This window comes from Mastigoproctus giganteus, chromosome 3, assembly GCF_048544385.1.
Source record: "Mastigoproctus giganteus isolate SK-2022 chromosome 3, ASM4854438v1, whole genome shotgun sequence".
NCBI lineage: Eukaryota > Metazoa > Arthropoda > Arachnida > Uropygi > Thelyphonidae > Mastigoproctus > Mastigoproctus giganteus.
Window position 1 is genome coordinate 126,445,344 of NC_143577.1, and position 25,213 is coordinate 126,470,556.

Here is a 25,213-nt window from a genome sequence, read left to right on the forward strand (position 1 = left end):
AAGGGACAATTTTCAGTTTCTAATAAATCGCCCTCTTATACTTCAGGTCCGCCAAGCATCTCAATATCTGATAGATCAGTCCTCTCTACACTAAAAAGAACAGCCTACCCAAAAGCATGCAACTCGTTCAGTAAATACACCACTGACAAAATCCCCAGTAAAACAAAATATGCTCACCAAACTTGTTTCCACTTATTGGAAAGTTACTGATAACCATCATAACAGTGTCCACTTTCCAGTAATATGCACACTTTCAACTGCCTCTCCTCCTCAAACTGAAATAAAAACAGTCTGGAAGTTTAACAAAGCTAACTGAATGAAATATCAAAAACTTGCACATTGAGGTATTCAGACCATTGAGACTCTCACCATTGACTCTCCGGTACCTTGCATCACGGCGCCTCCGTAGCCAGGTGGGAAGGAGCAACAGTGCGTAGCACACGCTTCTTGATTAGACCGGGGTTCGAGCCCGTCACCACCAAATACGGAGGATGCGGAAAGGTCAGGGAATGACCACCGCATGTTCCCAGAGCAATATGGCCTTAGTTGCTAATGCTCCTAAAAACCAAACAACAAACAAACCTTGCATCACTCAGCAAATGATGGCAGCTGCAGAAACAGCCATACCCAAATCACCCACTCCCACCCAAAAATATGGTGGAATGAAGCCTGTAGCAATGCCAAAAAAGAGAAAAGATACTGGAATTTATTTCACAGACACCCAATCACAGCCAACCTGATACAGTTAAGAAAGCAAGAGCTAAAACTCATAGTATACAATGAATAAGTACAAAAGAGACGTGGTCCTGATATGCCTCCACTCTAAACAGAACCACAGATATCAAAACAGTTTGGAATAAAGTCAGAAGAATTTATGGAAAATACCTTCCTATAACCACTCCAATACTACTTCTAAAAGTTAAAGAAATCTGTAATTCTCTTGAAATTGCTAACTCATTAGGTGAAACCTTTGAAACACTCAGTTGTAACTGCATATGAGCCAACCTTTCATTCACATAAAGTACAGGCAGAAAAATATAATCTGAATTTCAATACTACATGCCAGCTTCCATTTAATGTACCCCTTACCACAACAAAGTTACACAGTGCACTTACACGATCAAGAATAGTGCTGCTAACCCTGATGGAATTTATTATGCCATGATTTGAGTGAAGAGTCCCAATCTGCTCTTCTAAAACTGTACAGTAGATTCTTTGATTAGTATTACTATCCTACTAGCTGGTGTCATTCTATTGTATTAGCTTTCCCAAAACCAGAAAAGGACCATTCTGATCCAACAAATTACCAACCTATTGCATTAACTAGCTGTTTAGGAAACTCATTAGAAAAACTAATTAATGTCAGGTTTACATGGTTCCTAGAGATTGAAAACATTCCAAGTCATAGTCAATGTTGCTTTCGAAGAACTAGATCAACACTCGACCGCCTGGTCAAGGCTGAAGGAAATATTTGAAATGCATTTCTTAGGAACAAACACTTAGTGATGATATGTCTTGACATTGAAAAAGCTTTTGACACAACCTGGCGATATGGGATTCTTCACAATCTCTGGTAATCTGGTCTTCGAAGTCATCTTCCAAAATTCATCTGAAACATTTTAAGCAGTAGATCCTTTCAGGTACGATTTTATTCTGTGCTCTGAGCGATACACTTCTCCATCAGGATTAATTCAATTACCAAATGTATTCCTGACACAGTTGAAATACGGGTGCCCACAAAAGATTACCCTAATTACATTTTGTTACAAAAATTTTATTACTTTTATTGGGAGGTTAATAAAATTTAACCAAATTGTACGCTAATATTAAAAGTTTTTATCAATACATAAGGACTTTAAAGAACTTCAACATGAGTGCCTCTTGTGGCACATAGAATATCAAGGTGATATTCAATCTCTCTCTCTCCCCTTACATTTTCTAACATCTGTGGGGTGATGCATTCGACTGCACATGTAATCCGCTTTAGTAATGTTTCAATGTTGTTGCATACACCAAGTCTTTAACATAATCCCAAAGAAAGAAATCCAGTGGAATTATGTCTGGTGACCTTGGGGGCCACGAAATCAGTCCATCCCTGCCCATCCAACGGTTTGGAAATGTCTTACCAAAGTGTCATGAACAACTTGAGCCCAATGAGCAGGTGCTCTATCCAGCTGAAAGATAACAGTAGGCTGCCTCTGTTCCAATTGGGGGTATAGCATAATTAATGAGCATGTCTAAAAACACGGTTGCACTAATCATGTTTTCGTGGAAGAAGAAAGGTCCAATAATGTAATCATGTAATAGGGTGCACTACACATTGATTTTGGGACTGTTACGAATATGCACATTGTGTCTGTTGACTACACCACTAACATGAAATGAGGCCTCATCTGAAAAACAAACGTTCTGCAAAAACTGATTATCCTCATCAATTTTATTCAACATGAGGTTAGTAAATTCCTCACATTTACAATGATCATTTGGTTTCAATTGTTGAAGTATCTGAACTTTGTAAGCATATAGTTTAGATGTTTCCATAACACTTTGTACACTGTAGGCTTTGGTATTTGTAACTGCCGTGAAGCTTGTCGCACAGATTTACTAGGTGATCCCGTAAAATCTTGTATTACACCCACTGTTTCTTCGGAAACTGACGGTCTGTCCTTTCTCAACTGACACAGTTGCCAAAAACTTTTCCATCCACAATTTAATAAGCTTTATTGTCTGGAGGATTTCTACTGTACTTCGGCTCTAAACATTCTCTGCACAGTCACAGGAGATTTTGTTTCAGCTAACCAAACAACACACTGAGCTTTTTTCTTGTGCAGACAGCATCTTGAATTAATAGATGCAACAGCACTGCTAGCGGGAACAGCAGTAAACTTAACTCACTGGGCTTAAAACTCTATAATTGTATTGGTGTATTGATAAAAAAAAAAACTTTTAATATCAGTGTTTAATTTGGTTAAATTTTGTTAACCTCCCAATAGTAATAAAATTTTTGTAACAAAATGTAATCAGGGTAATCATTTGTGGAAACCCTGTATATCTGTATGCTCACGATCTGGCAATTTCATGCCACTCTCAAAACACGCATCTAATTTAAACAACTTCTTCAAGGCACTGTTAACAAGCTTGTTCAGTGTGCAAAAATAATGAACTTAGACTGTCAAAATCTAGGTTCATTATTTTATTATTGACAGTCTAGGTTCATTATTTTTGCACACTGAACATAAAATTTAACCAAATTAAATGCTAATATTAAGTTTTTTTTATCAATACATCAATACAATTATAGAGTTTTAAGCCCAGTGAGTTAAGTTTACTGCTGTTGCCGCTAGTAGCTTTTGCTTTGACAGCAGTTCATTTTTTCCGTAAATGGAATTTACATCCTACTTGCTGGTATAAAGGCAAATTGCCACCCAACAATTCTACAACTGTCTTTCATCAGTTTTGAGTTTATGCCCCTCAGATCTGAGCAAGAGGAAGAATCCCATGAGCATTGAGCCTGCTCAAACCATTCAAGGCCTTATACACCTCAATCAGATCACCTCACAGGTGCCTACTCTCCAGACACTACACTTTGCAGAACTAAAGCCTTTCTTTGTAAGTGCACCCCTTTGTTTTCCCTCACCAGTATTGTTGCCCTTCTCTGTACTCTTTCTAGCAACTCTAAATCCTTCCAAAAATGAGGTATCCAGACCAGTACACGTACTCAAGGTGTGGCGCGACCATTTCTTTATACAAGAACATAATCACCTCCTTATCCCTGCGAGCAAAATTCCTGTATATGATCAACAACACCCTACGATCTTCTCTAGCCACCCGTCTGCACTGCTCAGGAAACTTTGTATCTGGCTGCACAATTACCTCCAGGTCTTTTTCGTTCTCCACTAACCTGTACTACCACACAGTTGGTACATTTCTCTTGGATTACTACTATCCATTTGCAGTATTTGCATTTGTCAAATGTTAAACTTCAGTTGCCACTTCTCAGCCATCTGCCCAACTTTTCCAGATCCTGTTGCAGTAGCATACTGTCATTAACAACCCTGCCAACCTTTGTATCATCTGCAACTTGGACATTAAGCCTGATATACCTTCATCAATATCATTGATAATATACAAAACAACAATGGACCCACACCGAACCCTGGGGGACTACACTAATAGTATTAGTCCACAAAGAGCAGTGTCCATTGATTACCACTCTCTGTCTTCTCCCACTCAGCCATCCTTTTATCCATTGTAGCAACTTGCACTTTATGCCATACTGCTCCAATTTACAGTAGTCTTCTATGTGCAACAGTATCAAAAGCTTTCCTGAAATCCAAGTATATGATATCAAAATTATTTTTTGCATCCAATTCTTTTGTGACCACATCATAGTATTCAATTTAATTGGTTATACAAGACTTTCCCTTAACAAACCCATGCTGTGTCTGAACTATAACTGCAGCCTTGTCTAGATGATCCTGAAATGTTTATTTAACCAGTGACTCCATTATTTTCCCCAGAAGATATTAAACTAACAGGTCTGTAATTACTTATATCACCCTTTGATTTCCCACTTTGTGAATTGGAGTTACATTTGTACACTCCAGTCTGTGGGAGTTCCCCAGAGTCTAAAGTTGCTCTCATAATTATTGCTAACGGTTTGCTTACTTCCTTTGCCACCTCTTTTAATATAACTGGATAGATCCCATCCACCCCAGGTGCCTTTCTTTTGTGTAACTTCAATTTCTCTTCCACTTTGCTCTCAATTATTACATAACTATTTAGCTCCCTGTTAGATTTTAATAAGCTTCTGTTCTCCACTTCCCTACAGAATTCCTCATGTGTGAATGTAGGTGCAAAATACTCATTCAGTTTGTCAGCTACCTGAGCAGGATCACCAACAGTCAAACCATCAATATCAAGTGGACCAATCTGATTTGTCCCCTTCCTTCTAGAGTTTAAGTAAAGAAGTCTGCTGTTTTTCTTTGAATTCTTTGCCACCTGATAATTTATATGTATTCCATGCAGTTTTCTTCTCTGCCACAAATCTCATAAGTTCATATGACATCCATTTGGGTGTAAACATTTAACAATATTTCTTAGTTAGTATGAAAAGCCTAGTAGCTTCCATGATTAATTCCTTGAATGCCTCCCATTTAGAATTTACTGTTGGCAACATCATATAAGTCACATTTTCTCCTGTCACATAAACACATTTGGGCTCTGCCAGGCAATAGTCAGCTAGCTCATGTGCAACTGGACAGTACACAACTGCACACACACCATGCAGACTCCAGGTAAAATGAAATTTCAGTTGAATTGAGTACTCAGTCAAGGCCAGGCACAGATCAGTTTAGGAGTGGAGCAGATAGTTTACTGTACTACTGTATTGCTTTATTTCAGGTTGCTTGTGGGGTATTACTTATGTGCCTAGGTTTTAGTGTCTGGTTTCCAAAGACTGAAGAAATTGTGCAAACACTGTAATATTCCCCTTCGGTAATAAAGAGGTTTTCGTGTTCTGATGGAAGTGGGCTACTTCTTGCAATGAGTAAATTCCAAGGACCATCGTAGATTGAACACTCACGTAATGAGTGTCTCCAGTATTCTGGTGCACCACAAGAGCAGTGGGGCACCAGGATCAGTTAATTTGGACTTGAAAGACCCATGTCCCGATAGAATAAAGGTCATGCACAATCCAGGGGTGAACCATGAAGGTTACTTAGGGTACACCATTGCCACATTGAGAATGTAAAGCCTTGTCACCTCACCTCACCCTCTATGGACCATTCCCAGTTTTCTTGCAATTTGTGTACTAATTTGTAATTCTTTTCCTTTCCCCTCTTTGGATCTGATTCCATATCCAGGGTTCTGAGTTCTGAGTTCATGGCTTTTTTCAGCCTCTAAAAGAGTTCAAGGTGTACTATTTCCAAATCTAGGGAAGACAGCCAAGACTTGCAAGGTGAGAATAGTCACCACACAGCAAGCTCTAGTTATGGCTGATAGTATTATTGTTTTCTTTGGTTTCTTACTATTCCATTTTGTTATACCATATTCCAGCCCTATATGTGATGACTATCAATTTTGCAGTTTATTTTCTTAGCAATATACTCTGTGGGAGGGTAAAAAGATAGTTTATTATCAAAAATGATACCAAGGTATTTTAAATTTTTGGACTGTTTTGATAGAAATACCTGAAATTCTGATTGCAGGGGATCTACATGGATTTAGATGGCCTATCAGCAAGTATTATTACATGGCTTAAAGCCAAACTGTTTGTCTGTTCCAATAGAAACTTTCACCTCTGTCTTCTGCTCTAGTTAATCTATTAGTCTGTATATCCCTCCCCCCAAACCAAACAGTTTTTCAACCCACTTATCACAGACTTAATAACATCAGCAAATATTCTTGTACCCCTTCTACTTAAATGTATCGATCCCTGTAAAAATAGTCTTTTCTATTAACAAGCAAACACAGGCCACAAGCTTCCACAAATGTGGAACAACAAATTATATCCCAGGTAACTCCTTATTAATGAGAGTAGGAGTGTGTTGTGTTTTATAAGCATAAAGACTCAGATGAGTACAACAAACAACTGTATAGAGAAATAGAGTTGGTGATAAAATCAGAATGTCTTATAATGGGGGAATTTTAACTTCCCAGACATTGACTTCTTTCCTTGTGTAAACTCTAGGAGGAAGAGGATGAATCAGATTGGTCCAGTTGATATTGATGGTTCGACTGTCGGTGATCCTGCTCAGGTAGTTGACAAACTAAAGAAGTATTTTTCATTTATGTTCACAGAAGAGGAATTCTGTAGGGAAGTGGAGGCCATAAGTTTATTAAACTCTAACAGGGAGCTAAATGATTTTATAGTAACTGAGAGCAAAGTGGAGGAGAAATAGTTGAAGTTAAATATAAGAAAGGCACCTGGAATGGGTGGGATCTGTACAGTTATATTAAAGGAGGCAACAAAGGATGCAAGCAAACCCTTAGCCATGATAATTATGAGAACTTCCTTGGACTTAGTGGAGATCCCACCGGACTGGAAGCCCCGAGTGCCAATCGATCTTTCTAGTGCAATTTTCTAGCATTTTTCCAGAGACGAGTTACTAGTGCTTTTATAAATCCTCCTCCGCTCGCTACGTTACTACTACGTCCACTAGCGATATACTGCTCTCCTCTCCACCTGATCGCTTGGTCACTGGTTGACTCCGCATGGCAGGGCCAGTAACCTGGGAGAATTAATTTTCTCTTCCAGGGCTAAAAGGAGCAACGATGGATTGCAATGAATATTCATCATTAGAGCCCACAGGTGGCAAAGGTGTTAATCCTGTCTCAGAACATGAATCGAATCGTCCGAAGAGAATACGGACGGAAAAACAGAATTCAGATATGCCAACATTTCTTATAATGCACTCACTGTTCACACAACCTGTCTGCAAGCTATCACCATTTCTAACACAGAAATGTTTAGAATCAGTTGTTGGATCCCCTAAAATGGTGAAGTGTCTCCAATCTTGGAGACCTTCTGATCAAAACTTCAAAAACATCTCATTCAGAAAAATTAACAATATTCCAGTGTCAGTTATGCCTCATAACACTGAACACCTCTAAAGGTGTTATCAGCGAATGGGATTTACTAACTGTCTCTGAAGAAGAAATCGTACAAGCGAACAAAAGGCAACACATGCTCGGAGAATAATAACTAAAAAAGATGGCCACCTACTACCAACCAAGACCATCATTCTGACATTTAGTACTCCGACTCTTCCATCTTCTGTTAAAGCAGGTTACTTAAACTACAAGATTTGGCCATGCACAGATGGCATGCAGAGAGGCGATGCTGTGTGTCCTGTTTGTGGCTCCAAGGAGCATTCCCAAAAAGATTGTACAGCTTCCACTCCTACTTGCCAAAACTGTAAAGGAAGCCATCCTACATTTTCTAAAGCATGTGACCTTTGGAAAATAAGCAAAAAAATCCAGAAATATAAAGTGGAGCATAAAGTCACATACCATGAAGCAAGAAAGCAGGTACTAATAACCAAGCCTAGCCAATAATCATTGGTCACCAGAAACAGCTGCTCAGCTGCAACTCAAACAGACATGTCCATAGAACTGAAAATTTCCTTTGGGCAAAACTGCTAAAACATCTGGGCAAAACTGCTAACATGCAGTAAAAAAACCTACAGTCATTGAAACCAGCAACACACTGATCAGTATACCAACTGATGCTATCTCAACCTTGCCCGAAACAACAAAACAAAACAAACAAAGAATAAAACCACGAAAGTAATATGGAAACTCCACAGTACTGGAGTTACATGCTAATGATACCATGGATACAGGATGCCCATTATTTCCCAGAAATGAAAAATTAAAGCTAAATAGACACAAACGTCAGAAAAAACAGTCCAATCAACCTTCCTCAGTCCCAGACAGTGAACAAATTCCTACAATGGAACTGTAAAGGATTACACAGTAATATCGATGACTCATGTAAAATAACGCAGCAGATGTATGCTTACAGGAAACCTTTCTATCACACAAGTTTTTCTGAAATTCAAAATATACTCATGTTTAGATGAGACAGGGTTTCTGACACTCCTGCTTGTGGAGGGGTAGCTATTCTTGTCATAAATACTATACCGTCAAGATATCTCCTTGGAAAAGACATCTCCAAACCTCCTTAGAAGTTTTAGCAGTTCGGATGGCAATAGGAATATCATTAACCCTTACATCTATTTATATCTCGCCGAATTATCCTTGCACCCAGACAGAACTCGACAATCTTATCACACAACTGCTACCTCCTGTTTGTTTACATTTTCCAAGCATGGAATGGTCAGTGCTGAATGACCACAGTGACCATTTTCCTATTATCATTTCAATTAAAACACAGGTCATGTCATGCCCTAAAGGCTGTACTTCTTTTAATTTCCACAAAGTAGAGTGGAAAACCTATTCCACTTAGCTCATACTCGAAAAGCAATACATACAGCAGCACCATCTTGATGACATAACTGACCACATTGCCATTCATATATTATCTGCAGCAGAAATTTCCATTCCAAAATCCAACCAGCACAATCATGTACACCAAAATCAGTGGTGGAATGAAGAATGCTCCAAAGTTAATTGTGATAAAAACAGAGCTTGGAACAACTTCTGTAAATTCCCAACTGCCGCCAACCTAATTGTTTACAAAAAAAAACTCAGAGCCAAAGCAAGACAAATTAGGAAAAAAGCAAAACGTGAATCCGGTATTAACTTCACCTCATCTATTAACAAAAATACTGACACTCCTCGAATTATCTGGAAAAAATACAGTCTCTCGATGAGAAATTTCTACTGCTGTAATCTCCAATAATACAGTGGAATGGGCAGGACTTATCCTCTCCCACTGATATAGCAAATGCATTAGCAGAGTCCTTTTATAATATTTCTGCCTCATCCTCTTATGTGATCTCCTTTCAACTCATCAAAACTAATCAGTAACATCAAAAATTGAATTTTTTAACTAGTCTCTCATTTCTCCTGCCATTTACTCTAGCTGAGCTCAAAGAGTCCTTGAGCAAATCTTCCAGTAGTGCAACAGGTTCAGACAGCATTCACTACAGCAGCGTTTCCCAAACTTTTTTAGTCGGGGAACACTTTCATCTCGCAATATATTGACGGAACACTTACGAAACACAACTTTAGCACAGTGCATCGAAAATTTTATTATTTTCGATGCACTGCGCATCAGGAGCATCTTTATTTCCAACATATATAAAGCCGAAATTCAAATAACTGTCATCATACTTTCGTTTTGGTCTTTTATTAGTTGTTTCCAGTTTTTTCACTTTGGATTTTTTGGGGAACAAAAGGCTGCGATTGTTGAGTCTCACTTTGAAGTGACAATATTGCATTCGTTTTCATCAACCACAGTTGCTTCTCGTTTTAAAGTTCCTTTTTTCAACCACAAATCCATGGTAATTTATTTTAATAATAGTATTTCGAAATACTGATAATTATCAAAGAAAAATTTAAAAAGGAAGTAAGTTATGATATTGGTTTGCTTCCCCCTCTCCTTCAACCCGTGTACTCCAGGCTAAATCGCATACGAATGGCATATTAGATCGCTACATTGCTACTTTTTCGTAGATGTCATTACCTCTCAGCATACTTCTCTATGCAAAAGCTCACCAAAAAAAAGTGTTCCACGGTCTATTTGATTATTAGTCTAAGCGAGTATATTAATAACCGAAAAAAAAATAATGTTAAAAATTATAATGATACAAAAGTGGTGTTCACTACAAATATGCAAAAATTATTTATTTTTTAATTATTAATTATGCTTTTTCACAGAACACTTGTTAACATCTCATAGAACACTAATGTTCCACGGAAGAACACAGTTTGGGAAACGCTACACGCTAGTTCAGAATTACAGACCAATATCGTTAATAAGCTGTTTGCACAAAATATTTGAAAGGATGGTGCATAAGAGGCTCACTTGGATTCTAGACTCCCAGAATCTTCTTTCTCAACACCAATATGGCTTCCATAAAAGCAGGTGTACCCTAGATTTACTTGTAAAAATTGAATCCAACATATGCAATGCCTTTGTCATGAGACAACATCTAGTGATGGTCAACCTAGATATTCAGAAATCATTCAGTGCCACTTGGTGTCATGGTATTATAAAAGATATCCATCAGTTGGAACTGAGAGGCTACCTTCCTCAAATAATTCAGAACTTTTTAAAATTACACACCTTTCAAGTCCGATATCGAAACATGCTGTTAGCATCTCACATTCAAGAAGAGGGTGTCCCACAAGGTTTCATATTGAGTGCTACCTTATTTGCGATTCTGGTCAACAGTATATTGGAAGATCTTCCAAAAACCATTCAAATATACATGTATGCAGATGACCTCACCATATCCTGCCAGTCACAAAGCATGAATACTGTTGAAAGACAATTACAAATTGCTCTTGCCAGAATAGAATCCTGGACCATCTTGCCAAGCAGAAATCCACCAACTCACTTCTGCAAATTACAGTCACTTCATCCTGATCCTGAGCTAAAGATCAATAACTTTTCAATTCCTCTTGCTCACACTGTCCACTTTATTGGCCCGATGCTAGATAGGAAACTAAACTTTCAAGCATATGTGACCTATCTTCGAACTTGTTTGAAGAAGTTGAATCTCCAGTGTATATCATTCATGTCATGTCGTGGGGCACTGATCGACATACCTTGATCCATCTTTATAGAGCTCTCATCAGGTCCCGCTTGGACTATGGCTCTCCAGTGTATGACTCTGTGAGGAAAAGTACTTTAGAGCTGTTAAACATGATCCAGCACATTGCTCTGAGAGTTTTCTCTAGGGGCTTTCAGAACCTAACCAGTTCTGAGTTTTTACATCGAAGCCCATGAACCTCTGTTACATCTCCGAAGGAAAACATTACTTCTGGCCAGACAAGAAATATTACTCATGTTACCCTTTGATCTTCCTCCCTCCCTTGTGAATTGAGGATATATATTTGCACATATCCAGTGCATTGCGAACTTCCCTTAATCCAATGACACTCATAATTATGGCTAAGGATTTTTTGCCTTTTTTTATTGTTTAAATTGTTTATCAGTGGTTAAAGAAGCAAGCCCATCTACACAGGAATACAATTATATTAGTCATTTTTTTAAGGAATGGTCTTGATACTATGATGCAGTGACCAAGGAACTAGATTCATAACGGACTGGAGATATGCAAATGTATTCACAGTTCACAAAAGGGGAACAAAGGGTAACACGAGTAATTATAGACCAGTTAGCTTAACTTCTGTTCCGGGTAAAATAATGGAGTCGCTGGTTAAAGATGCATTGCAGGATCACGGCATGAGTTTGTTATGGTGAAATTTTGTCTCACATTTGGTTGGATGCTATGATGTGGTCACAAAGGAACTGGATGCAAAAAATAATTTTGATATCATATACAGTCAGTCCTCGTATAGCGCGATAATTGTGTTCCTAGAAACCCTCGTGCAATGCAAAATCGTGCAATATAAACAACAGGTCCTTTGGGAAAAATAGGGTTAGGTGCCGACCACCCAAGATTGAACACACATTTGTAACCAAAATATTACCAAACACAATAAATAATCATAATAAAATACGTAAGTATTTTATTACGACTATTACGTAATAAAATATTGCTAATGCTTTTGCTTCTATAGTAAGCAAACTTGTTTTTTGTTTGATTTTCTATCCAAACAGATGACAGCCGTTCCATCTCTTCCACTTCTTTGTGTCTTAATCTAATGGATTTTAATCCATTAGATTAAGACACAAAGTTGCCTCATTTAGGTCTGTAGCACATGCAATATCACATGGTCTTTCATTTTGCTCAAAGCATTACACAATTTCATATTTTTTCTATATTGGCAGAGGCAGACTGGCCATAAGCCTTACCGGGGAAACACCGGTGGGCCGGAGGAGGCCGGTGTGATTTTGGCCATAAACCATAGTATGAGGCCACTATTAATTTTCCCGGGTAAAAATTTTTGACCCAGTCCGCCTCTGTTTATCGATATTGCTTTTCTTTTTCTCTCTAAATCTGCAGTGTCTTCACCAGGACGCTTACTTTTCACACCTTTTAAGTATTTTACTAATTTTTAGGGAATAAAGCACAATTACAAAACGAGGAGACACACTTGATACACATGAACAAAGCTGCGCGCGTGTAGCAACTGAATAAACAACACCGTAAAGGCAGAGATACACTATTAACACCTCACATTTTACTAAAGCACGTTTCTAGGGGTTACTACCATAAAACAATAAAAACAATTTCCAGTTGCGTTTCTGCTAGTTGGAATCTGTTACTAACTGGTAGTAAACTCGATCTAATTGCATTTGCGATTATACCGATAGCTGGAATTGTGTTGGTTTTTATGTTATTATGGTGAAATGTGGTTCCCTTTCACTGATATAAAAAACATAAATACATTTTCAGAATCTTCTCTTCATTCCAATCGTGTTGCATTCGGTTGGGGTGATTCTGCGTTCGACTGCCATTTCTTGTAAACACAAAGGCGAATCGTGCATAAGCGAATTCGGTTCGTGTTATATAAGATATCGTTCCCCTATTTATAAATCGTGTATGATCGAATTCGTGTAGTGTAAACACATCATATACGAGGACTGACTGTACTTGAATTTCAGGAAAGCTTTTGATAATTGTTGCACATGGAAGACTACTTTACAAATTGAAGCAGTATGCCATTAAGGGCAAGTTGCTAGAATGGGTAAAGGGGTGGTTGAGTGGGAGAACACAGAGAGTGGTAATCAATGGGTGCTGCTCTTTGTGGAATAATGTGTGGAGTGTTCAGTGTTGAGCCCATTGTTGTTTTGTATATTTAAAAATAATATTGTTGAAGGTATATCAGGTTTAATGTCCAAGTTTGCAGATGATACAATGGTTGGCAGGGTTGTTAACAACAGTAAAGACAGTATGCTACTCCAACTGGATCTAGATAAGTTGGGCAAATGGGCTGGAAGTGGCAACTGAAGTTTGACGTTGACAAATGCAAAGTGGTGCATGCATACGGGTAGCCATAACCACAGTGTAACAAACCACCTGTGCTGTACTACATTCAGGTTAGTGGAGAATGAAAAAGATCTTGGGGGAAATTGTGCAACCAGATTTGAAGTTTTCTGAGCAGTGCAGAGAAGTCATGGGGTCTTGTCAGTGATATGCAGGAATTTGCTTGCAGGAATAAGGAGGTAATTATCCTTTTGTATAAGGCATTGGTCAGGCCACACTTTGGGTACTGTGCATAGGTCTGGATGCCTCATTTTAGGAAGGATATGGAGCTGCTGGAACAAGTACAGACTCAGGCAACAAGATTGGTGTGGAGAACAAAGGGGTGCTCTTACCAAGAAAGACTTGAGTTCTGAAAATTACAACATCTGAAGACTAGGCATGTGCGAAGTGATTGAGGTGTACAAGGCCTTGAATGGTTTCAGCAAGCTCAGTGTTGATGGCATTCCTCCTCTTATTCAGATTATGAACCTGAAGGGACTTAAATTCATATTGTGGAAAGACAGTTGTAGAATGAATAGATATGCAGAAATTTTTCTTTAGCCAGTGGGTGGTTGATTGCTAGAACAAACACTTCCATCTGTCGTTTTGAAAGTTGATAGCTTAAATAAATTCAATAGAGAACTGGACAAACTTTTGGAGCGAATGGATAGGCAAAATGGGAAAGTTTTTTTCCTTTTCTTTTTTTTTTTCAGCTTGCTTTCTTGCATCATATGCCTCTACTAATGCTGATATTTGTTTTAACTTCTTATCAAATATTTACTATTTCAGCAAAAAGAAGTATAATATTCAAGTAATGCAAGGTGGTTAATATTTATCTAACTTACTGCCTGTATTACTTATTTGAGCCTAAGCATCAACTGTTTGAATTCATTTATTATTTATACTACTGTTGAAGATGATGGTACCAAACACCATTCATGTTAACATCTGGCGTAAATAGCTGTTCATTCCCTTTAGGGTTTTTTTTTTTTTTTTTTTACTATGTCTTTTTTAGAATCAATTAACATGGTAATTATAAGTTCTGTTTTGGTGAACTAATTTTACTTTCTTAAGGAGCTGAGCTTTCAAAAGATGATTCTATCAATTTACCCCGACCAGAAGAGGAACGAATCACTCAAGTTTCAAAAGAGAAGCATCTTCAAGACCAGTTGAAAGTAGGAATCCAATAGTTTCGTTTTATATATCACTTAGTCTATATATAACTTGAGTTTAAAAAAAAAAAAAAAAAACCTACCTACATATTAGTTATGTACGAAAAATGCAGTGCTTGATTAATTTTAATTCGAGAAAATAGTCTACAATCACCCTAACAACAAAATATCGGGTGCATTGTAATCAGTATATATATAAAAATTTTTTAAATGACAAAAAAATAAAAACAATTGTTAAAAATTTGACCACCAGGGAGCAGTCATTTGTTAACTCCAGTAAACAAATTAGCCTTTGCATTCGTTATAAAAAGGAATGACTCTGGGATTGGAAATTTAAGTGTTTGCTATTGTAGTTTTATTCTTCATTGTCAAGATAAAAGCTTGAAGATGGCCCTGGTTATGTTGCCTAAAAATAAAGCGCCTTTAATTAAACTTTATTACAATAATGGCAAGTCTTATTGCAGTTGTGTAGCATATCAAAGACAGAAAAATTCAAAGCCTTCTTGTTTGAGAAGAACCACATTAAATATTTTAAGGCATTTTGCAACCTAACTCCTAGAAGTGGTCATCAAATTGATGACCTGTTCATTGATGAAGCCTGTTCAAATTCATTAAGATTGTCTAATGCTTGCCATTAGATAATCTTAATGAATATAACAGATATAACAGAAGATATATTGTGAGTGATGTTACCGTCCTGAACAAAGGTGCCTCCGTAGCCAGGTGGGCAGGAGCAGCAGTGCGCAGCACATGCTTCTTGATTAGACCAGAGTTCGAGGCCATGACCACCAAATACAGAGGATGCGGAAAGGTCAATGAATGACCACCACATGTCCCTGGAGCAATATGTCCTTAGTTGCTAATGCTCCTAAAAACCAAATAACAAACAAACAAACGTCCTGAACAAGGTAAATGTTGGAAGTTATCACAGAATGGTAAGATGCACACTTGATATAGATGTAAGAAAAGAAAGGAAAAAATGACTCGAATAAATAATACGAAGGTCTTTGAGATAACAGAAGAGGAGAAAAGGTAGTTTGTACTGGAACTTAAGACCAAGTTTGAGCTTCTGCAGAATGTTCAAGACCAAGATATCGACGGGGAACATTACAACTTTCTGAAAGTGATAAGGCCTAAGAAACCTATAGGTAAAAAGAAATGCAAAGAAGAAACACTTGTCATGATGAACCAGAGACGACAAATGAAGAGCAAGATAAACATTAACGAGGAAAAAATTGAGTATGCTCAGTTCTGCAAGGCCATTAGGAAGAGACTCAGAGAGGACATAAGAAGATTTAACACAAGAAAAGTAGAACAAAAATTAAGGGAAAACAAAGGATTTAAATCAGCAGCCATTAACAGTAATACAGAAAGACAAATGATACTGAAACTGAAGAATAGCGATGGTGACTTATAAATGGTGACTTATAAATAGCAGAGAAGGCATAATTCAAATAGCAGAAGACTACTATAGAGAATTATACAAGGAGCGATGGGAAAATGGATTGCAAATTAGTATTAGCATTAGTGGGAGGCATACGATGCAAGAAAACAAGCTTATGCAGCATCAGGAGTTTCGAAAGTGCCAAAAAAAAAAAAAAAAAAACCCCTCCCATTTCACCCATTCATTCGTTCCAAATATGCCTGTTCAATTAAGCCTTAAATTTATTTAGGCTATTAGCTTCCACAACATAAGATGGAAGCCTGTTCCACCAATCAACTACCCACTGGCTAAAGGCAAATTTCTGCACATCTATTCTACAACTGCCTTTCCTCAATTTGAAACTGTGCCCCTCAGGTTCTTAGTCTGAGCAAGAGGAAGAATCCCATCATCAAAGGGAAGGGTTATTGCTTTCGTAAAGGCAACTACGATGGTCTGAGACAGTATTTAAATTCTATGCAGTGGGACCAACTGATGATGTTACCAACAGCAAACTCAACATGGGAAGCATTCAAAGAACTTATCTTGGAAGCTACTAGGCTTTACATACCAACTAAGAAATATTGTTCAAGGTTCAGGCCTAAATGGATGTCAAATGAACTAATGAGACATATGGCAGAGAAGAAAAATGCATGGGATACATATAAATTAACATGTGACACAGAAGCCTATGATAGATATAAGTTGATCTGTAACCAAGTTACAAAGGAGGTTAGGCAGGCGAACGCAGATTACGAGAAATCTTTGGCAAGGGATGCAAAGAAAAACAGCAAGGAGTTCTTTACTTATGTAAACTCTAGAAGGAAGAGGATGAATCAGATTGGTCCACTTGATATCGATGGTTCAACTGTTGATGATCCTGCTCAGGTAGCTAACAAACTAAATGAATATTTTGCATCGACATTCACACATGAGGAGTTATTCAGGAAGGGGAATGCCATAGATGAAGTAAACACTGGCAGTGAGCTAGATGATCTTGTAATAATTGAGAGTAAAGTGGAGGAGAAATTGTTGAAGATAAATACAAGAAAGGCACCTGGGGTGGATGGGATCTATCCAGTTATATTAAAGGAGGCAGCAAACGAAGTAAGCAATCCGTTAGCCATAATTATGAGAGCTTCCTTGGACTCAGGGGAGGTACCACAGACTGGAGATGTGAAAGTGTAACCCCAATTCACAAAGGAGGATCAAAGGCTGACACAAGTAATTATAGACCTGTGAGTTTAACTTCTGTTCCAGGAAAATTAATGGAAGCACTGCAGGATCATCTTGACAAGAATTCATTTATAGCTCAGACACAGCATGGTTTTGTTAAGGGAAAGTCTTGCCTGACCAATTTGATTAGATACTATGATGTAGTCACAAAAACTAGATGCAGGGAATAACTTTGATATTATATATTTGGATCTTAGAAAGGCTTTTGATACTGTTCCACATGGAAGACTGCTGCACAAATTGGAGCAGTGTGGCATTGGTGGCAAATTGTTTATATGGATAAAGGGATGGTTGAGTGGCAGAAGACAGAGAGTGGTAATTAATGGACACTGCTCATCGTGGACTAATTTACTGAACCCTGAGGGACTCCACTAATAATTTAGTTATTAGTGGAGTCCCTCAGGGTTCAGTGTTGGGTCCATTGTTGTTTTCTGTATTTATAAATAATATTGATGATGGTATATAAAGTTTACTGTCCAAGTTTGCAGACGATACAAAGGTTGGCAGGGTTGTCAAGGACGCTACTTACACTATGCTGCTGCAACAGGATCTGGAAAGGTTGAGCAGATTAGCTGAGAGGTGGCAAATGAAGTTTAACATTGACAAATGTAATGTACTACATATGGGAAACAGCAACCCCAGAGCAACGTATCAACTTTGTGGTACTACACTGACAATGGTAGAGAATGAAAAGGATCTGGGGATAATTGTGCAGGCAGATGTGAAGTTCTCTGAGCAGTGCAGATGGGCTGGAAGAGTAGCTCATGGTGTCTTATCAATGATATACAGAAATATTTCTAGCAGAGATAGGGAGGTGATTATTCCCTTATATAAGGCAATGGTTAGGCCGCACCTTGAGTACTGTATACAGGTCTGGAGGCCTCATTTCAAGAAGGATGTAAAGCTGCTGGAACAAGTACAGAGAAGGGCAACAAGGTTAGTGAACGGAACGAAGGGTTGCTCTTACGAAGAAAGGCTTAAGTTTTGCAAATTACAGTGTCTGGAGACTAGACACCAACGAGATGATCTGATAGAGGTGTACAAAGCCTTGAATGGTTTGAGCATGCTCAATGCTGATGGGATACTGCCTCTTGCTCAGAATAATCACCTGAGAGGGCATGAATTCAAATTGAGGAAAGACAGATGTCGAATAGACGTGCGGAAATTTGCCTTTAGCCAGCGGGCGGTTGGTTGGTGTAACAGACTTCCATTCCTTGTCATGGAAGTTGATAGCCTAAATAAGTTTAAGGCTCTGTTGGACAGGTATTTTGAACGAACAGAGGAGTGAAGTGGAAGTGTTTTTTTTTTTGGCTGATGCTGCGTAAGCTTTCTTTCTTGCATCAAATGCCTCTGCTAATGCTAATGTTAGTATTTCGGCCCCAGAACAGTTACTTTAGGGGTGGTCCATTAGATTGTGACAACTACAGTAATTTTTGTTTAGATTCTATCTTAGCTGTCTTAGACAGCTAAGGTAGAAGACACATGTTGTAAGTTTTCTATCCTTACAAGAAATCTTATACTTACCTCTGACACTCCTAAAACTTCCCACAAATATCACAGCAGGATATCTGAATTATGCAACTATCCCCCATTTTATAAAGGGTATTTCTAACACCTTTATGTGAGAAGGGATGGTTGTGTACATATACAGGGTGTTTCAGAATTGCATGAAAAAATCGAAAGGATTCTACAGATAAAAACATAAAAAAGGTTAATATAAACATGTCTGAAAAGTTATTAATATTTGAGATATTAAAATTGATCATAAATTGTGAACCATAAGAAGAAACTAAAATTACTCTCTAAAATGAAAAGATCCAAAGCAGCTGTTCAAAATGGCTTCCATTTTGCTCAGCACGATGTTCAGCATAACAACTCTACAATTCCATGGCATACCTTATTTTAGGATTTTGCTTAATGGTATCAGGAGTTTCGAAAGTGCAGTTTCACAATTTGCCTTCTGAGGTACTATGCATAGAATAAACCTTCAGTTTCACATGACCCCACACAAAGTAATCAAAGGGTATGAGGCCAGGTGATCATGTTGGCCATTGTACATGGCCTTTTCTCCCAATACATCAGAAAAGTGGTCTGGTGCACCACCATGTATAAATCACATCCTCTGCCAATTTCAGAGAGGTATCTTCCAATAGTCCCCACCAATTGTTATATAGAAAATGTAGGTATATCATCCCCTAAAGCCCTGCTGGTAAAAAAAAAAAAAATATGCACCAATCAGATTGTTCCCAAGGGTACGACACCAAAGAAAAGATATGTTGTGAATGAGTACTGGCAATCATAGGTTGGATTTTTCACTCAGGTATGAATATTTCAAGAGGAGAAAATTCCATTTCTTATAAAACATAATTCATCTGTAACTAGAAATGACTTAGAAATTAAGAATCATACATATGTTGCAAAATGAGCCACTGACAAAAGTTTCTGTATTTGTTCCTAATTTTCTCCACATGCTTCCAGATGCCACCTTACAAACTTCTAGTACTTGTGGTAAGAGATACTTATACAGCATAAAGTATTAGTATTTGCATGAAGTTTTTGCTCTTCAATATTTGCAGTTCATCAAAATCTCCCTTTCACGGCATTTACCCATAATGGTTCCAATGTACCTGTTTCCAGCAAATGTTTTACATTTTACTACTTGTCAAGTTGGAAAATTTTTGGCATATCTGTAAACATCAGTTATCAGATTCTTATGAACCTTACCTAGTTAACTGATATAAATTAAAATTATATCAATTAACTCACCAAAAGTAAATGGATTTGCATTGCCACTATGTTCATTGCCCCTGGTTGCTCGTGACTAAGTAATTGATGTGATTTGTGTGGTAGAACAACACTATTCATCTTTATGTGGGTTCATATGTTCTGTACCATTTTTACACAATCATATTTTTATAGAAAATTTGAACATCAAAACGTTTTTCCATTTTACCATTTAATATCTTGGAAATAAACACTTTCGAGACATACCTTTATAGGATCTCCCCCCCCCCTAGCATGAGCAAACTGCCTACGGTGGTGTGGCAGTGTGTGCACTCAATGTGAAGCCAAAAACCATTGTAGTATACTCTAGAGCAGTGGTCTCCGAAGTGGTGTGTGCGAGATAATCCGCAATAAATCAATATTTTTTAATTATGAAAACTTTAGTTTTTCGAAAAAATTATACATACATGTTTTTTTTTTTTTTAATACTTCAATATATGGCTTTGTTTGATCGCATGGCTTTATTTGATTATGACTTCAATTTAATTTTATTTTGTATTTTTTTATTTGTCAGGGAATTCATTCACTGGATGTTGGGATACAAGTTTAGGATTTAATTTTATACTGAAATTGAAATTTTATTGAAAGTAAATCGAAATCATGACTCAAACCAGAGCAGCAAAGCAAAAGGCTCAAGCTAATGGGAATGCTGTGGCTCAGGGGAGAACTGAAGGGGGGCAGTTGCCCTCTGAATCACAGCCTTTTAAGATGCACTATTTGCTTGATGTTTGCGGAGCAGTCAGGTATGGGACATGATACTGCCATGGGGGATGTCTTTGTATGTGCGGATGTTTGGATGCAAGGAGTGTAAGGAAATCAGGCGACAACTCAGCGTTGTTATGGGCCTATATGAGAGCTTGAAGGACAGGGTGGATGCCCTCGAAGGATTACAAGTGATGGGCCCATCAAGCTCTCAGCTACCCACACCAATGCCAGAGCTTGCACTTGGTCATCGCGCAACACAGCGGCAACCCGTGATTCTTGCCAAAAGTGATTCTTGCACTGCTTCTATTGGAATGAGCCGCAGCCTGGAAAATAAGATGCAGGATATTTCAGAGACTGCTGGGAATCATTGGGGTACAAGTAAACACATGGGTTGTGTTAGGGTAGCTAAGAAAAAGAACAGGTGCATGTATACTTGTGTGTACACCAATGCTAGGAGTTTAGTAAATAAATTTGATGAATTTGAGGTATTGCTCAAAACATCAAAGGCAGATATTGTGGGGATTTCAGAGACGTGGTGTCACACAGATATAAGAAATGCAGAACTGGAATTTGGGGAGTACAATGTGTACAGAAAGGATAGACAGGATAGGAAGGGAGGAGGGGTTATGCTATTAATTAAGAAACACATAAAATCCAAGGAAGTGAAGCCAGTCGACATCGCTGGACAGTGCAGTGTCGAGTCAGTTTGGTGTGACATAAGCATTGGGAGATCAAAATTGAGAGTAGGAGTGTGCTATAGGCCTAATGACTCTGATGAGTATAATAAGAAACTGTTCGGAGAAATAGAGTGGACCAGTAAATCAGAGAGTCTTATAATGGGGGATTTTAATTTCCCAGATATTGACTGGAATTTGGGGGCTGGTCACTCACACAGTAGCAAGGCTTTTGTGGATTTATTGGATGATTGTTTTCTACATCAGCATGTTCGGGAGGCAACTAGAGGGAGTAATACTCTTGATTTGATTATCAGTAGTGATTCTTCATGCATTAAGAATCTGCAGATAAATGAACCACTTGGTGGCAGTGATCACAGTGTGCTGAAGTGGGAGTTACTCAAAGAGGTAACTACCATTAGGGGTAAAGGGAAGGGGTATTGCTTTCGTAAAGGCGACTACAATGGACTGAGACAGTATTTAAATTCTATACAGTGGGATCAACTGATGATATTGCCAACAGCAAATTCAAAATGGGAAGCATTCAAAGAACTTATCGTGGAAGCTACTAGGCTTTACATACCAACTAAGAAATATTGTTCAAGGTTTAGGCCTAAATGGTTGTCAGATGAACTAATGAGGCATATGGCAGAGAAGAAAAATGCATGGGATACATACAAATTAACACGTGACACGGATGCCTATGATAGATACAAGTTGATCTGTAACCAAGTTACAAAGGAGGTTAGGCAGGCGAAGGCAGATTACGAGAGATCCTTGGCAAGGGATGCGAAGAAAAACAGCAAAGAGTTCTTTACTTATGTAAACTCTAGAAGGAAGGGGATGAATCAGATTGGTCCACTTGAGATCGATGGGTCAACTGTTGATGACCCTGCTCGGGTAGCTAACAAACTAAATGAATATTTTGCATCGACATTCACACACGAGGAGTTATTCAGCGAGGGGAATGCCAGAGGTGTATTCAACTCTAGCAGTAAGCTAGAGAATCTTGTAATAACTGAGAGCAAAGTGGAGGAGAAATTGTTGAAGATAAACACAAGAAAGGCACCTGGGGTGGATGGGATCTATCCAGTTATATTAAAGGAGGCAGCAAAGGAGGTAAGCAAACCCTTAGCCATAATTATGAGAGCTTCCTTGGACTCAGGGGAGGTACCCATTGACTGGAGATGTGCAAATGTGACCCCAATTCACAAAGGGGGATCAAAGGCTGACACAAGTAATTATAGACCTGTGAGTTTAACTTCTGTTCCCGGAAAATTAATGGAGGCACTGGTGAAAGAAGCACTGCAGGATCATCTAGACAAGACTTCAGTTATAGCTAGGACACAGCATGGTTTTGTTAAGGGGAAGTCTTGCCTGACCAATTTGATTGGATACTATGATGCAGTCACACAAGAACTGGATGCAGGGAATAACTTTGATATTATATACTTGGATCTTAGAAAGGCTTTTGATACTGTTGCACATGGAAGACTGCTGCACAAATTGGAGCAGTGTGGCATTGGAGGCAAGTTGCTGCTATGGATAAAGGGGTGGTTGAGGGGGAGAAGACAGAGAGTGGTAATCAATGGACACTGCTCATCGTGGACTAATGTTATTAGTGGAGTCCCTCAGAGTTCAGTATTGGGGCCTTTATTGTTTTCTGTATTTATAAATGATATTGATGATGGTATATCAGGCTTAATGTCCAAGTTTGCAGACGATACGAAGGTTGGCAGGGTTGTCAAGGACACTACTGACACTATGCTGCTGCAACAGGATTTGGAAAGGTTGAGCAGATGGGCTTCGAGGTGGCAAATGAAGTTTAACATTGACAAATGTAAAGTACTGCATATGGGAAACAGCAACCCCAGAGCAACGTATCAACTCTGTGGTACTACACTGACAGTGGTAGAGAATGAAAGGGACCTGGGGGTGGTGGTGCAGGCAGATATGAAGTTCTCTGAGCAGTGCAGACGAGCTGCGAGAGTAGCTCATGGTGTATTGTCAATGATATATAGGAATTTTTCTAGCAGGGATAAGGAGGTGATTATTCCCTTGTATAAGGCAATGGTCAGGCCACACCTAGAGTACTGTATACAGGTCTGGAGGCCTCATTTCAAGAAGGATGTAGAGCTGCTGGAACGAGTACAGAGAAGGGCAACAAGATTAGTGAATGGAACAAAGGGGTGCTCTTACGAAGAACGGCTTAAGTTTTGCAAATTACAGTGTCTGGAAACTAGGCACCAGCGGGGTGATCTGATAGAGGTGCACAAAGCCTTGAATGTTTTGAGCATGCTCAATGCTGATGGGATTCTTCCTCTAGCTCAGAAAAATCACCTGAGAGGGCATAAATTCAAATTGAGGAAAGACAGATGTAGGATAGATGTGCGGAAATTTGCCTTTAGCCAGCGGGTGGTTGGTGGGTGGAACAGACTTCCATCCCCTGTCGTGGAAGTTGATAGCCTAAATAAGTTTAAGGCTCAGCTGGACAGGTATTTCGAACGAACAGAGGGGTGAAGTGGAAGTGGTTATTTTTATTTATTTATGTTACTTTTTTTTTTTTTTTTTTTTGGCTGATGCTGCATAAGCTTGCTTTCTTGCATCAAATGCCTCTACTAATGCTAATGCTAATGCTAAACCCCCAAGGCAGAATGCGCTGATCCCAAAAGAACTAGTAGTTGTTGGTGACTCTATTGTCAGGGAAACATGCTTTGTAAAAAGGATAGGCGGAACAGGACCAGGGTATGTCTGCCAGGGGCAAAGGTTGATGACATTGTAGAGCGGATATCATCTTTTAAGGGCAAAAAAGGTGATATAGTTGTACACGTTGGCACTAATGATATTAAGAGTAGGAGACCGGCGGAATTACTTAACAAGTACAGGTCACTGATGAAAAAAAGCCGTGAATTAGGGTTGAATTTGAAAGTGTCTGCAATTCTGCCCAGACACGATAGGAGGGAGTATATGATGAGAGCCCTGTCGATCAATTTGGCCCTGGAAAGATTGTGCAGGGCTCAAGGGGTAGAATTTTTTTCAGCCTGGTCTGTAGTTGTTAACAGGAGAGACTGCTTCTACAGGTATGGAATACACTTAAATAGAAAGGGTGCAAGAATGTTTGCTGATGCTATCGAGGCAGTGTTAGGTGGGTCGGAAAACTGCTAGATTGGGGGGAATACAAGGACTAATAGATTAACAGTAGCCACTGGCAGAGGAGAAAGTGATTCTTGCACTGCTTCTATTGGAATGAGCAGCAGCCTGGAAAATAAGATGCAGGATATTACAGAGACTGCTGGGAATCATGGGGGTACAAGTAAACACATGGGTTGTGTTAGGGTGGCTAAGAGGAAGAGCAGGTGCATGTATACTTGCGTATACACCAATGCTAGGAGTTTAGTAAATAAATTTGATGAATTTGAGTTATTGCTCAAAATATCAAAGGCAGATATTGTTTGGATTTCAGAGACGTGGTGTCACACAGAGATAAGGAATGCATAACTGGAATTTGGGGAGTACAATGTCTACAGAAAGGATAGACAGGATAGGAAGGGAGGAAGGGTTATGCTATTAGTTAAGAAACACATAAAATCCAAGGAAGTGAAGCCAGTCGACATCACTGGACAGTGCAGTGTCAAGTCAGTTTGGTGTGACATA

General features: G+C 38.7%; 1 protein-coding gene across 4 annotated transcripts in view; it reads left to right on the top strand.

Annotated features, from left to right (window-relative positions):
• The window catches only part of LOC150088259 (moesin/ezrin/radixin homolog 1-like), a 706,511-nt gene that overhangs the window by 641,909 nt on the left and 39,389 nt on the right, over positions 1-25,213 (top strand). For all 4 annotated transcript variants that reach the window (XM_090369412.1, XM_090369409.1, XM_090369410.1 and 1 more), the window contains one exon: positions 14,643-14,743. In XM_090369412.1, the coding sequence (XP_090225538.1) occupies positions 14,643-14,743 (101 nt within the window). The remainder of the gene's footprint in view (positions 1-14,642; positions 14,744-25,213) is intronic.